General features: G+C 37.0%; 1 protein-coding gene across 2 annotated transcripts in view; it reads left to right on the top strand.

Annotated features, from left to right (window-relative positions):
* Pla2r1 (phospholipase A2 receptor 1) overlaps positions 1 to 14202 on the top strand; it is a 148530-nt gene that overhangs the window by 56546 nt on the left and 77782 nt on the right. For both annotated transcript variants that reach the window (XM_087199244.1, XM_087199245.1), the window contains 2 exons: positions 261 to 359; positions 9678 to 9790. In XM_087199244.1, the coding sequence (XP_087055370.1) occupies positions 261 to 359; positions 9678 to 9790 (212 nt within the window). The remainder of the gene's footprint in view (positions 1 to 260; positions 360 to 9677; positions 9791 to 14202) is intronic.

Here is a 14202-nt window from a genome sequence, read left to right as displayed (position 1 = left end):
TAAGGGTTTCTTTCCTCCATCTTGTCCACTCAGTTCAGGACTGCAGATACTGGAGTTGTCATGTGCTGCAGAGCCAGCAGCCCATCCTTAACCTCATCTGTGGAAAGAGTGCTAGCCCTTTCCACACCAGGCAAGATCCTGAAACATTATCCCACTGGAAACACTTGCTATTCATCACATTTTGACTCATAATTATTGGTATTGCCCATCAACATGAGCATGAAACATATTAACTCATCTTGTAACACTTTTCCCCTTAGGAGGGACACTGGAAAGTTAAAAATTGTGAAGAAACACTTTTTTACACATGTAAAAAAGCAGGCCACATCCCTTCTGACACAGAATCAGGATGTCAAGAGGTAAGTGTTGTAACACTGCAATTTAGGTACAGAGAGTACTGAACTAGAATAATATACCCAGCCTCAGTGGATAGCAAATTTCCCTCCTGAGTCTTTGCTCTCTTCCCTCCTTCTTTTTGCTTTCTGAGAGTGAGCTGCATTTTAGAAACCAAATAATTATCATCTAGAGGCACCTGAAGGATTCACAGCCCAGACAAGGATCATTGTCTTGCTGGGCTGTGAGCCAAGGCCACTTTTTTTTATTAAAAAATGTAAACAATCCAGTTATCCATCCGTATAAACAGCGACTGTCCCATGATGTCCCTGTTCACATGAGATTTTCTTAGTTCTCAAGAGGAATGTCAAAGAGAAAGTGACCATATTCCTTGGAGTCAGAGAGTGAACTTCTGCCTCAAGCATCTTGCCTTCCTCTTCACCCTGCTTAGACTTACAAATAATACTGGACAAAATTGCATATTTGCAGTATGTTTATTATTTAGAAAAGAAATAGTAGAAATGATAGAGCAATACTATACAATAAGACAGGCCCTTGCCTTGCCTCCATGTTTTTTCCACAAAATGTTTTGTTCCACCAATGTAACAGTTTGTGCTCCTGGGCAGGGCCCCTGCCCAATATACCAAAATGTTTTGTAACTCTCTAAACTAGTGACCTCTCAGGAGTGTTCTGTTAGCTCCGCCCCCTTCAGTAATGTTTTGTTAACTCCACCCCTCTGTTTCTTTGAGCCTGCTGGTCTACCCTGTAGATCCCTGTATAAGGAGGCTCCCATTTTTGGTGAAGTACTCAGGCTTTGGAGTAGGAACTCCTCTGAGCTCGTGTAATAAAAGGTTTTCTCCACCTCTTCAAGTGACCTTTGGATTTTTGATTCTCCAAATTGCAGTAGCAGTGACACTGAGCTATTATAGCACTTGGCTGTGCCTCAGACCTGTGACACTTGACAATAGCGCTGAGCTGTTCCTCTTTGCCACAACAGAAATATTTTACATTTAGTATAAATAACAAAGCATTTTAGATGTACTAAAATACTTAGATCAAAATCCAAAAGGTAGAAATTATTGTTTTAAAATTTTTTGAATACATTTAATATGCTGTCATAAAGTTGTATAAAATCTACCTGTCTGCATTTTCAGCACATATGCTCACTTTTCTGCCCCTCTCAATTTTTTAAAAAATAAATTTTATTGGTACATAGTAGGTATACAATATAATGATATTAATCACTGGAAATTTCCACCTTTACATAAACTCTCTTGATTCTTATTTTTTCCCCATTCCCCTGCCCACCCTCAACCCCTCCATCCCTCCCTATTTATAAAGACTTTATTTCCATTTTTTCATTTTTTCATATTAATTCCATTCCCTTCTTTCCTTTCCCCTACCCCTCCTACTTCCCCTTCCCCTTTGCCCCTTTTCTTCCTATTTGACATTATCTATTATACCCTTTAGTCCTTATTTACACTTTCAGTTTCACACACCACAGAAACTATTTGGTATTTACACATGTCTGCCCTATTTATTTCACTTAAGAGTATCGCCTCAATGTGCATCCATTTAGCTATAAATGTCTCTAAATTCTCATTTTTTATGGCTAAGTAGTACTCCATTTTATTTTTTTTAAAAACGCATTTTCTTTATCCAGTCTCTGGTTGACGGGCATTTGGGCTGCTTCCAAGTTTTAGCTATTTCAAATTGGGCTGCTATGAACATGTGGGCACATATATCACTGTGGTATGATTCTTTTAATTCTTTGGGGAAGATATCCAGCAGAGGAATAGCTGGGTAAAATGGGACTTCTAGTCCTAGTTCTTTGAGGTATCTCCATACTGATTTCCACAGTGCTTGCACCAGTCTACACTCCCACCAGCAGTGGAGAAGGGTTCCTCTTTCACACAGCCCCGCAAGCATTTGTTATTGGTTGATTTCATGATAGCAGCCATGCTTTCTGGGGTGAGGTGTAGTCTCAGCATTGTTTTCATTTTCATCTCTTGAATGACCAGTGATGTTGAACATTTTTTCATATGTTTATTTGCTATTTCTACTTCTTTGTCTGAGAAATGCCTGTTCATTTCAGATGCCCATTTTCAGATTGGGTTTTTAAATTTGGGAGGTCTGATTTTTTAAAGTTCTTTATAGATTCTAGATGGTAGACCTTTGTCTGAGGAACAGCAGATGAAATCTTGTTCCCAGATTGTGAGTTGTCTCTTCACACTGTTGGTGGTTTCTCTTGCTGTGCAGAAGCTTTTTAGTAAGAAGAGATCACACTTATGATTGTCTGTGCTAGTTCACAGCCAACTGGGGTTTTGTTCATAAAATCTTTCCTACACCAATGTCTTCAAGAGTTCTACCTACCCTCTGTTCCAGCCGGTTCAGCGTTTCTGTTTTAATATTTAGATATTTGATGCATTTCGATTTTAGTTTAGTGCATGGTGAGAGATACAGGTCTAGTTTTAATCTTTGGCAAGTTGAAACCCACTTTTTCCAACATCATTTATTGAAGAGGCTATCTTTCCTGCAGTGAGGGTGTTTGGCTCATTGTCAAAGACGAGGTCGCTGAGTGTGTCTGGAGTTGTTTCTATATCTTCTAATCTGTTCCTCTGGTCCTCAGATCTGTTTCTTTGCCAGTACCATGCTGTTTTTAATGACAGTTCTTTGCAGTATAGTTTCAAATTGGGGGTGGTGATACCCCCTGCCACGTCTCTTTTGCCTAGAATTGCTTTTGCTATTCTAGGTCTCTTCTTGTTCCAAATGACTTTTTGGATTGTTTTCTCAAGGTCCATGAAGTATGCTGCTGGGATTTCAAGTGGGATTACATTGAATCTATATAGCAGATTTGGAAGTATGGCCATTTTTACTATGTTGGTTCTTCCTACCCAAGAGCAGAGGATGTCTTTCCACTTTCTGATATCATCTTCAATCTCTCTTTTCAGAGTGCTCTCTTTTCAGAGTGCTATAGTTTTCAGAGAAGAAGTCTTTGATTTCTTTCATTAGGTTGATTCCTAGGTATTTCAGTGTTTTGGATGCTATTGTAAAAGGAATTATTTCCCCTATTTATCCCTCAGTGAGTCTGTTTTTCATATAGAGGAAAGCTATTGATTTTTGTGTGTTGACCTTGTATCCAGCGACATTACTGAATTGGGTTATTAAGTCCAGAAGACTTTTGGTGGAGTTCTTGGGGTCTTCTATATAGAGTATCATGTCATCTGCAAATAATGGCAATTTGACTTCTTCATTTCCTATCTTTGTTCCTTTTATTTCTTTCTTTTGTCTAATTGCTGTGGCTAAGGTTTCCAAGACTATATTGAACAGGAGTGGTGATAGTGGACATCCTTGTCTTGTTCCTGATTTTAGTGTAAAGGATTTCAGTTTTTGACCATTTAGTATGATATTGGCTATTGGTTTTTCATAGATGGTTTTTATCAAATTGAGACAGAGACTGTCTATTCCAATTTTTGTAAGATTTTTATCATAAATGCATGTTGGATTTTGTTAAATGATTTTTCAACATCTATTGAGATGATCATATGGTTTTTGTCCTTGGCTCTATTGATATAGTGTATTACATTGATCAATTTGCATACTTTGAACCATCCCTGCATCCCTGGGGTGAATCCTAGTTGGTCAGGGTGTATGATCTTCTTGATGATCTTCTGCATTCTGTTTGCCAGTATCTTATCAAGGATTTTTGTATCCATGTTCATTACTGAGATTGACCTATAGTTCTCTTTTTTGGTTAGGTCTTTCTGTGCTTTGGGGATCAAGGTGATGCTTGCTTCCAGGAATGAATTTGGGAGTATTGCTTCCCTTTCAATTTCATTGAAGAGTTTAAACAGTAGTGGCAGTAGTTCCTCTCTAAATGTCTTGTAAAATTCAGCAGTGAAGCCATCAGGACCCAGGCTTTTCTTAATTGGTAAGTTTTTAATTACATTTTCAATTTCATTGATTGATACTAGGTTGTTTAGAGTTTTTAGGTCTTCTTCATTCGACTTTGGTATTTCATACGTTTCCTAGAATCTGTCCATTTCTTCTGTGTTGTCCATCTTATTGGCTTATACGTTCTGGAAGTAGGTATTGATGATCTTCTGGATTTCTGCTGGGTCTGTTGTAATTTCACCCTTTTCATTCCTAATTGCATGGATTTGGGCCTTTTCTTTCCTTTTTCTGACAAGGTTGGCTAAAGGTTTATCAATTTTGTTGATTCTTTAGAAGAACCAACTCTTTGCTTCATTGATTTTTTTTGTATCATTCTCTTAGTCTCCATTGCATTGATTTCTGCCCTGATCTTTATAATTTCCTCCCTTGTATGAGCTTTGGGTTTGTCTTGATCTTCTTTTTCTAGAAGCTAGAGATTCAGGTTGTTTAATTGGGCTCTCTCTGTTTTCCTAATGTGAGTATTCACTGCTATGAATTTCCCTCGTAAGACTGCTTTCATTGAGTCCCATAGATTCCGATATGTTATATTGTCATTGTCATTTAATTGAAGGAACTGTCTGATTTCTTCTTTAATTTTCTCTGTGACCCATTGATTATTCAGAAGTGTGTTGATCAGTTTACATGTGTTTATGAAATTCTTGTGGTTTCTTTTGCTATTGATGTCCAATTTCATTGCAGTATGGTCTGATAATATACAGGGGATAACTTCAATTCCTTTGCACTTACTTAAATGTGTTGTATGAGCAAGTATGTGGTCTATTTTGGAGAATGACCCAAGTGCAGTTATTCTGGTTTTGTGAGGTGGAACACTCTGCACACATCTGTTAAGTTCATTTGTTCCAGAGTTTAATTGAGTTCTAGTATTTCGTTGTTTCTTTTTTTTTGTCTAGTTGATCTATCTATTTGTGACAGTGAGGTCCCCTGCTACTATTGTATTAGTGCTTATTTAATTTTTCATGTCTGTTAGTATTCGTTTTATATAGTTGGGACCACTAGTGTTTGGTGCATATATATTTATGATTGTCATTTCTTCCTGTTGGATTGTTCCCTTTATAAGGATGTAGGGTCCTTCTTCGTCTCTCTTAATCCATGTTGGTTTGAAATCCACTTGATCTGCAAAGGGGATACCTACTTCTGCTTTTTTGGGGGTTCCTGTCACATGGAGTATTGTTTTCCACCCTTTAACTTTCAGTCTATGAGTTTCTTTTTGAAATAAGTGTGTTTCTTGTATGCAGCATATTGTTGGATCTTGCTTCTTGGCCCATTCTGCCAGTCTATTTCTTTTTATTGGTGAATTGAGACCATTAACATTGATGATTATAAACAAAAAACCCCAAAAATTGATGATTATAACTAATACAAATTGACTTATCATTGTCATGACTTTTTCTTTTTGGTGGATTTGCCCCTTTAGCTTTTAATTTCTTGCTGTGCCAGACAGATTCATTCTGCTGGGGTTCCTGGGGTTGTGATCCTCATTTTCTTTTCCTAGGATATTGCCCAAAATTTTTTGGAGTGCTCATTTGGTATTCATGAAGTTCCTAAGGTGCTCTTTGTCATGAAAGTATTTTATTTTTCCATCAATTTTGAAAGACAGTTTTGCAGGGTACATCAATCTGGGTTGGAAGCTGTTTTCTTTAGGGCTTAAAATATATCACTCCATGCTCTTCTTGCCTTGAGGGTTTGCAATGAGAGAGATGCTGTGATTCTGATGGGCTTTCCTTTGTATGTGATTTATTTCTTTTTTCTAACTGCTTGTAGGATTTTGTTCTTCTGTTGGGTTTCTGGAATCCTATTATATGCCTATGTGTAGATATTTTGATCAAGGCTAGTTGGAGTCCTATATGCATCCCTTATCTGTATGTCAAGTTCTTTTTCCCTGCTTGGGAAGTTTTCTGCCATCACTTCTGTGAACAGTTTTTTTTATGTCATCTGCACTCTCTCCTGTTTCTTCATTGACTCTAATCATTCTTATGTGATTCTTCTTTGCATCATCTAATAGCTGCTGGATTGATTTCTCATCTTCCCTTACTATTTTAAAGAAATTTTTCTTTTCCTGGTCACTAATTGCAATCTTATCTTCTATGTCTGAAATTCTGTTCTCATATTGGTTCATTCTGCTGTGTAAACTTTCAGTGGAGTTTTTAATCTCCTGGAAATCTGTCTGCATCTGTTTTATGGATTCCATTTGTTTCCTATGTTGGGATTCCATCATGTTCCTCAGCTCCCCTATTTTTTTAATCTGTGTCCTTTCTAGATTTATTAATCATGTCTTGCACTGTGGACACAATCTCTGTTGTTATCTGATAAATTATTTCTGATTTCATTTTTTTGGATTCTCTTTTGTTGCCAGTTCAGGGAGTCCAGGTGGTTGAGTATGAGAGTGTTCCATCTCATTTCCCTTTGGGGTTGCTGTAGGTGATCTGGAAGTCTGGTTTTGAGACTTGTTTACATGTCTTCTCATTTTGACAGGGTGGGGTGTGCTGCTGGCACCCGCATGGCTCACCTCCTTGGCTCTGGGCACAGCTGTGCTCCTTGGCACTTGGGGCAGCGGTATGGCACCACTCTCTCAATTTTTATACTGTATTATTCTCAAAAATATCCTAGACACAATTTTAAGCAACTCTTCTTTAATTACTATCTCTTGTAATCCAACTATTTATGTTCCAACTAAACAATGATCCATTGCTGCAGAAACTATGTTTCATTCATTAATCAGTGTGGAAATGTATGAGCTGCCCTTCGTATTTCAGCTGGACTATACATGTGCCATAGCTGACATGTCACCAAGCATTCTAAGAATTACAATTCCTGAATTACAATTGATCATTGACCCCCTCTCTACCTTACTGTGGCTTCAAGGCAACTCTACATGTTTTATTTTTGTTGAAAGAGCAATTAACTTCTTACATAGCAGAAAGAGAACTGATGCTGTCCTTGAACTTTTGTTCACTGCTTCCCTTTTCTGGCCAGCATTACCAATATTTAAAGATTCTGAGTTCAGAACCAGTTCTCTGGTTTTATTGAACATTTTTCCATTAATTTTATTTGCTTTATCTTCTGATATTGCAAAGTTTCCTTTATTTTGAGCCATTTTTTAAATGCAGCTCTCCAAACAGTCTCTCCTTACAAAATTATAAAATCAGTCTTGATTATTTCAAAGTCATAAAAGTCATTTTGGGGCAATTGCACAATATGAGCCATTACTTCAATATTATTGTTGTTATCCTTTCACCTGAAAATGAAGTAACACCTATCATGCAATGCATTAACAAATACAATCAGTTCTTACCCCACCCTTTCATTATGTGGAAAAGGTCTTTGCAGTGCAGTCTTTGTTTTTCCAGTTACTACTATGCCACATATTTCTTGCCCTCCCTTTTCTTAAGGCTGTTCAGATCTCGGGTTTTGTTTTATTTTGTCTTCTTTTGGTAAACAACTCACAACACAAAAATTACTAGTGAATAAGAAATATTTTGTCAGAAAGGTCAGAGTGTCACTTGTCCTTCTAAACACAAAAGCAGTCTAACTACCTGCTGCCATCCAGAGTGATGCTTGTGGGAGTCTGTCTGGCAATGTGAGTTATACAGATAGGCTCAGGAGTAGAAATGAAGAGGAGTTAGTTCTTAGCATAGGTTGAATGGCTGGCTGAAGGAGCTTTGTAAGCCACACCTTATTTCATGAGCTATTTTGAACTGAAATCGCCCATTTCTAGGTTAAGGTCTTTTTCTATTAGTTCATGTTTGCAGTGCATAATATTTACATTCTTTGTGGGAGTTGATACATGTACATAACACATCTTAATTCATTTTTTATCCCTTTCCTTTAACTCCCACCCCTTTAGTCATCTTTTGATCTTCTTCCTTTTTTTATCTACATACATATTTGCAGTACATAATGTTTACATTTCTTGTGTGTATTGGTACATGGTCTTTTTTCACAGGATTAAGGTCTTTTTCAAGAAATATTCTAGAATGCATTTTGTGCCTGATCACAAGCTGGCAATTATTGGGTTGGCACAAAATGTAGAGTATATAAAAACTGGTTAATAGGTAATAATAGATATACATAATAAGACTTAATATAGTGGATGAGCAAATAACTAAAATCACTCAGCTGAAATATAGTGAAAGCATGTCTCCTGCACTGTACAATTTTAAAGAATACAGCAACTCCCACCTTGTTCTCAGGGGTAAGCCTCAGAGCTACACATTTTTCATTTTTGTCTTAGTGCTAAAACTTGCTTTCTTCCTCCCTAAAAGGCCAGCCAGTTAATTTAGGGATAATTACTATATATGTGTGAGGGCCAAGGATTTAGCTCAATGGTTCCACTGCTTGCCTTGCAAGTGGAAGGTCCCGAGTTCGATCCCTGGTACCAAAAAAATAAAAATAAATAAATATATATATATGTGTGAATGGGTTTTTGGCCATGTTCGGATTACGATCCAACCAAAGCTATCCTGAATTGCATCAGAATTGGGTTCCAGGCCCACCTAATCAAGTGGTTGGTAACTCTATTTAAGTCCCTAATCTCAATGAATCTCAGTGAAGTAACATAAAATAATCAATATGAAATAAAGTTGAAAAAATCTATAATAATATCTAGATCCATTTATCTTCTTTGTTTATACCAATTCCCTGGCCAGACTCTAAGATTTCTGCCTGTATTGTCTCCTTTTGACTCTCACAATAGCCTCAAAATATTGCTGTTATCTCCTTTTACAGATGAGAAAACTAGACAGGGAGACATTAAATAAATTTCTTAAATACATTCAATATGAATAAACTCACACAATGGTAGAGCCTAGACTCAAACTCATGCATTCTGAATCTATAGCCAATACTCTTAATTTCTACCCTAATATAGGAATCATTTTTATGAAATTCTATAAGGGGGGGGGAGAAAGAGACAGATAGAGACAGAGAAACAGAGGGAGAGGTCTCCTGACTGAGTCCCCTTTTATTTATTTTTGGTTTTTGTTTCGTTTGGGTTTTTGTTTTGTTTGTGGTATTTTCCCCTTTCATCTTCACTTTTGTTTAATATTTTACTTTTTTTTTTCTGGTAGCTGGGATCGAAATCATGACCTTGTGCTTGCCAGGCAGGCACAGTGCCACTGCGCCCTATTTTTTTTTTTTTTTACATTTTAAAGTAAATTAAAAATTTTAGGATTTTAATGTAATTAATTGAATGAATGCAGATGTGGCCACAGCCAGTTAGAATGGCATCCCCAGATAGAATAAATATAAAGACACTAAAACTAAAACACAAGGAGTTTTGAGTGAATGAGAGAAGAAAGTTATATAAGTGGTAAATGAGAATGTGCAGAAAAGATTTCTTGGTATTTAACTGAATAAGATTATGTCCTTAATTTCCCTTTTTCTTTTTTAAGGGATGGGAGAGACATAGTGAATTCTGTTACAAAATTGACCCAGTCCTTCGAAGCTTTGACCATGCTTCCAGTGGTTATTACTGTCCCCCTGCACTTATCACCATCACAAACAGGTAAACAAAAATTTCCTAAGAGAAACCTGACTGTGCTTTGTCATGGGAGCTTTTGGAGTGATAAAATCTAGCAATAATAAGAACTTTATCAAAATCTGGAATGTGTTATATTATAGACTAATGAATTCTTTGAAGTATTGAGATGAATTTCAATCTTCTGATGTTATTCCTAAACTAATTTTTGAATGGCAAATAGTAAAATTTCTGGTGATTTTTACTTTCCTTAAAAATTTATCAATTATCTAGCTTTGCTAATATATTCCATTATATTTAGGTTTTATGTTCTAACTACTGGTAATGAAAAAGAAATACGTTATTTAACAAGCGTTTTTTAAAATGTAATGCATATGAGTTGTATGAGGGACTCTTTGCACCAGAAAAGGAAGTATAACTAAAATGTGGAACATATTCAAATGTCTCACCATTGCTTCTTAGTTCTCTTTGGTTTAAATTTAGATTGAGACAGACTGTGCCCATTTTTACACTCCATACAATTTTGTGCTACAGATGTGTCATAGAAGATATAGGCACAACAAAGATGACCTCATGTCACTATCAGTGCTAAGGACAGTGATGGTAGGGGAGAGATTCTTCCATCCCTAAGACAGAAGCAGGTTAGAATCCTTCAGTAGGGCAACTACACCTGCAGCTTTTGTGTGTAGGTCATCGCCTTTAAAAATATCCACTGAACATTCAGGTGTGGTGACCTACCTCTTCAGCCCCAGCTACTTGGGAGAATGAGGCAGGAGAATTGCATGAGCATGAGTTCAAGACCAGCCTGAATCCCAGAAAATGGGACAACTGGTGCTATGGTTTTAACTAGAGACCGTGCACGTGTACATCTGATTTGTAGAAGGATTCCTGCATGCTCTCTATGCTTTTCCCACGTGGAAGTCAACATTCAAAGTCATCAGTATTTCCTTTCTCCTCTCTCGTCCTCTTACTTTCCTGCCTCCTTTCCCATTCATTCCTCCAAATAATGCACAGGAATGTGTGTGCTTATATGGACACAGGGAGGGATGCATCCACCCACAGAGGAATGGGGAGGCAGTTTTTGGCAGACTAAATGGTGTCCATTAGGGTGTAACATCAAAGTGTCTCAACATTGCTTTCAGTTCTGCCTTTCTACCTCCCAGGTATGGCTACTAGGCAGAAGGAAGCCTAAATGCCCTCAACTTATGAGGCCACTTTAAAGTTCCCACAAGTACCTTGGATTAAACACCCCCAGTCAGTGAATCAACATTAGACATTGCAGGAGTCTAACCAATGAAACGAGGCCCCTTTGTTAATTATAATTTAATTATATTTTACATGGAAGAAAATAAGTCTAATTGTTTCATCTATTTCTTGTCTCATTCTTTTTTTAGGTATTCATTGAATGCCTGCCTCATACCTGACATAGTGTTAATTACTTCTCATACATTGTCTGACCATGCAAAAATTTAATAATCAAGAATTTTTTAGAAAATTGTATATTGAATATCTGGTTTGTGAGTGGCACCAGACTAAACACTCTCATGTCTTATATGTCCAAAAGAAATAAAAGACATGGTGTAGTTATCCAGTGCTTCTTTCAGCCCAGAAGCTAAAGAAGTAGCACATAAACATATAAAACAAGTGAAGAAGGTAGCGTAACACACAAAAAAGAGATAAACTCAAAGTAACATTATAGATTTGCATAGTGCCAAAGTGACCTAAGGCAAGGTAGAAATCTGTTAGAGTTCAAATGCTTCATATTCTACCAGGGCCTTGGGACCTCATACAAATGATAGAAAGCATCTGGGGGCGGGGGGAATGTTTCATTTCCCCAAAATTGGGAAAAAGAGTATGCTGAGAATACTACATTTTTTCTTTAACTACATTCAGTAGCCAACACACAATGTGTGTTCCAGCTCTGAAGCAACACAGTGGCATAGGGAAATTTACTTTTTATCTCAATTTCAACCACTTAGGCCTGTCTAGCTTGGCTTATGCTGGCATCTACCCAGTCACTAACCAAGCTGGCTTGACTACACAGGAGCAGCAAGGTGGCATCTCTCCAAGTCAGTTAGCATCAGCTACAATGTCCCAGAAACATGATTTCCTCTAGAGCCATGACTCCACCAGCCTCTGAAATCAAGGAAAGCAAGTATCCCATGCTCTTGATTTTCATTCATTCAGACCCCGTCAGGAAGAAACTGCTTTTTGAATAACAAAACATCTTCTCATGTTTTCCTGCCACATCTTTTGTCTGAGAATGCTGGGCAGTGGATGGAACATCTCTTCAGACTCAGGAGCATCCCCTAGCAGCCTCAGGAATCATTTTCTTCCATTTCTGATTTCCTGTTTAAGCTAAGACACTCCTGTCACTCTTCAGCACCCAGGCTTGTAGTTGCTAATTGATTTTCCACTCTTCTGCACAATCGAGTGACAGATTTGATGGGCACAATTAGAACCACCTGCTACAAATTACTTCTTTCTTTTGTTTTTGGGCAACCACTCCTGGTCTAGGACTTTTAACACTTTGTGAGATAGAGAGGGGAAGAAAAACGGGCACTCCCTGCTGAATAACAGATTTTTATTTGCTAGTCTGTTGTTACAAAACTTTTTAATAGCCTGACACTTTGCTTTCAGACAAAGTAGGAATGCAAATCTTGAGTTTCAAAATTAGCATGGATAATTGTCTAAATGCACGTATATCTAAATCTTGAATCAATAAGCCATAGAATGTTTGGTACAAAATAATTAAAGTGTTATTTGACTTTGTGACTTTTTGCTCAAGAAGAGAAATTCTGCAATATTTCACTTTTTGTAGGTTTAAATGTGTTGTTTTCAAATATTTTTATAGCTCTGCCAATTTCTTACAACTTTCATAATCCCCCAAATACTTTTGCACTTAACTTTTAAAAACTGTGGTAAAATATACATAAAATAAAGTTTACCATTTAAACCATTTTTAAGTATACAGTTCAATGGCTTTACCTGCATCCACACTGCTGTGCACTCACTATTATCCATTTCCAGAATTTTTTCATCTTCCCAAACTGGAACCCTGCACTCATTAAATAAAACTCCCAATTCCCCCCTCTCCTCAGCCCCTGATGACCACATTCTATTTTCTGTCTATGAGTTTAAGTACTCTAGGGACCTCCTCCTATAAGTGAAATCATACAATATTTGTCTTTTTGTGTCTGGGTTATTTCACTTAGCATAATGTCTCAAGGGTTATCCATGTTGCAACCTGTCAGAATTTCTTTCCTTTGAAGGCTGATTAAGATCCTATTGCATGCATTCACAGATTTTGCTTATCCATTTATCTAACAATAGGCATTTGATTTGCTTACAACTTTTGACTATTGTGAATAATGCCACTTCAACTATGAATAATGTACAAATTCAAGTCCCTGATTTTAGTTTTTTGAGCATTACTCAGAAGTGAAATTGCTGGATCATATTGATAATTCCATTTTTTAACTTTTTGAGGAACTAGCACACTCTTTTCCATTCGGCTGCACCATTCTGAATTCTCACTAGTAATATATAAGAGTTCCAACATCTCTATATTGGTCAGAATATAGAGATTCATTATTTTCCAGTTTATTTTGTTTTTATAATAGCCATCCTACAAGGTTTGTGTGTTAGAGAGCTTTCCATCGCTGTGAAAAATAAAAATCAGAAAAACAACTTAAAATAGGAAAAGTTTACTTTGGCTCATTGTTTCAAAGGCTTTAGTCTATGTCCAGGTGGTGGTTTAGGCCTGTGGTGTCATAAAACATGGAGGAGGGAAGGGCTCACCTCATGGCAACCAGGAAACAGAAAGAAAAGCAGAAAGAAGAAAGGGCTAGGGACAAGATAAAGTTTCCCGGGTATACCCCAAAGGATCCACTTCTTCCAAATGGGCTCCATCTCATACAGTTTCGCCACCTCCCAATAATTAAATTATTAATCCATCAAAGGATTAATCCATTGATAATGTCAGAGTCCTCATGATCCAATCACTTCCCTAAAGCTCCACTTCTGAGCATTGCTGCATTGAGAGCCAGACCTCCAATGCATGAGTCTCTGGGGAGCACTACATATCCAAACCGTAACACAGTGACATGGCATCTCATTGTGGCTTTGATTTGCATTTCCCTTGATGATTGACAATGTTGAAATATTTGCACATGCTTCTTTATATCTTCTTTATATCATTTCAGAGAAATGCTCATTCAAGTCTTTTGCCCATGTTTTAATTGGAGTGTTCATGTTTCTGTTATTGAAATATAGGAGTTCTTTATATATTCTATATTTTGATGTCTATGAAATACATGATTTTCAAATATTTCTCCCATTTTATGGGTTAATTTTTATACTGTTGGTAGTGTCCTTTGATAGACAAAACTTTTGATTTTGATGATGTCCAATTTATCCATTTATGTCACTGCCTGTGC

Source organism: Heterocephalus glaber, unplaced genomic scaffold, assembly GCF_053883595.1.
Source record: "Heterocephalus glaber isolate CG9 unplaced genomic scaffold, H.glaber_assembly_v1.0 deba00000347, whole genome shotgun sequence".
NCBI classification, from domain to species: domain Eukaryota; kingdom Metazoa; phylum Chordata; class Mammalia; order Rodentia; family Bathyergidae; genus Heterocephalus; species Heterocephalus glaber.
This window is presented reverse-complemented; position numbering and strand designations above follow the sequence as displayed.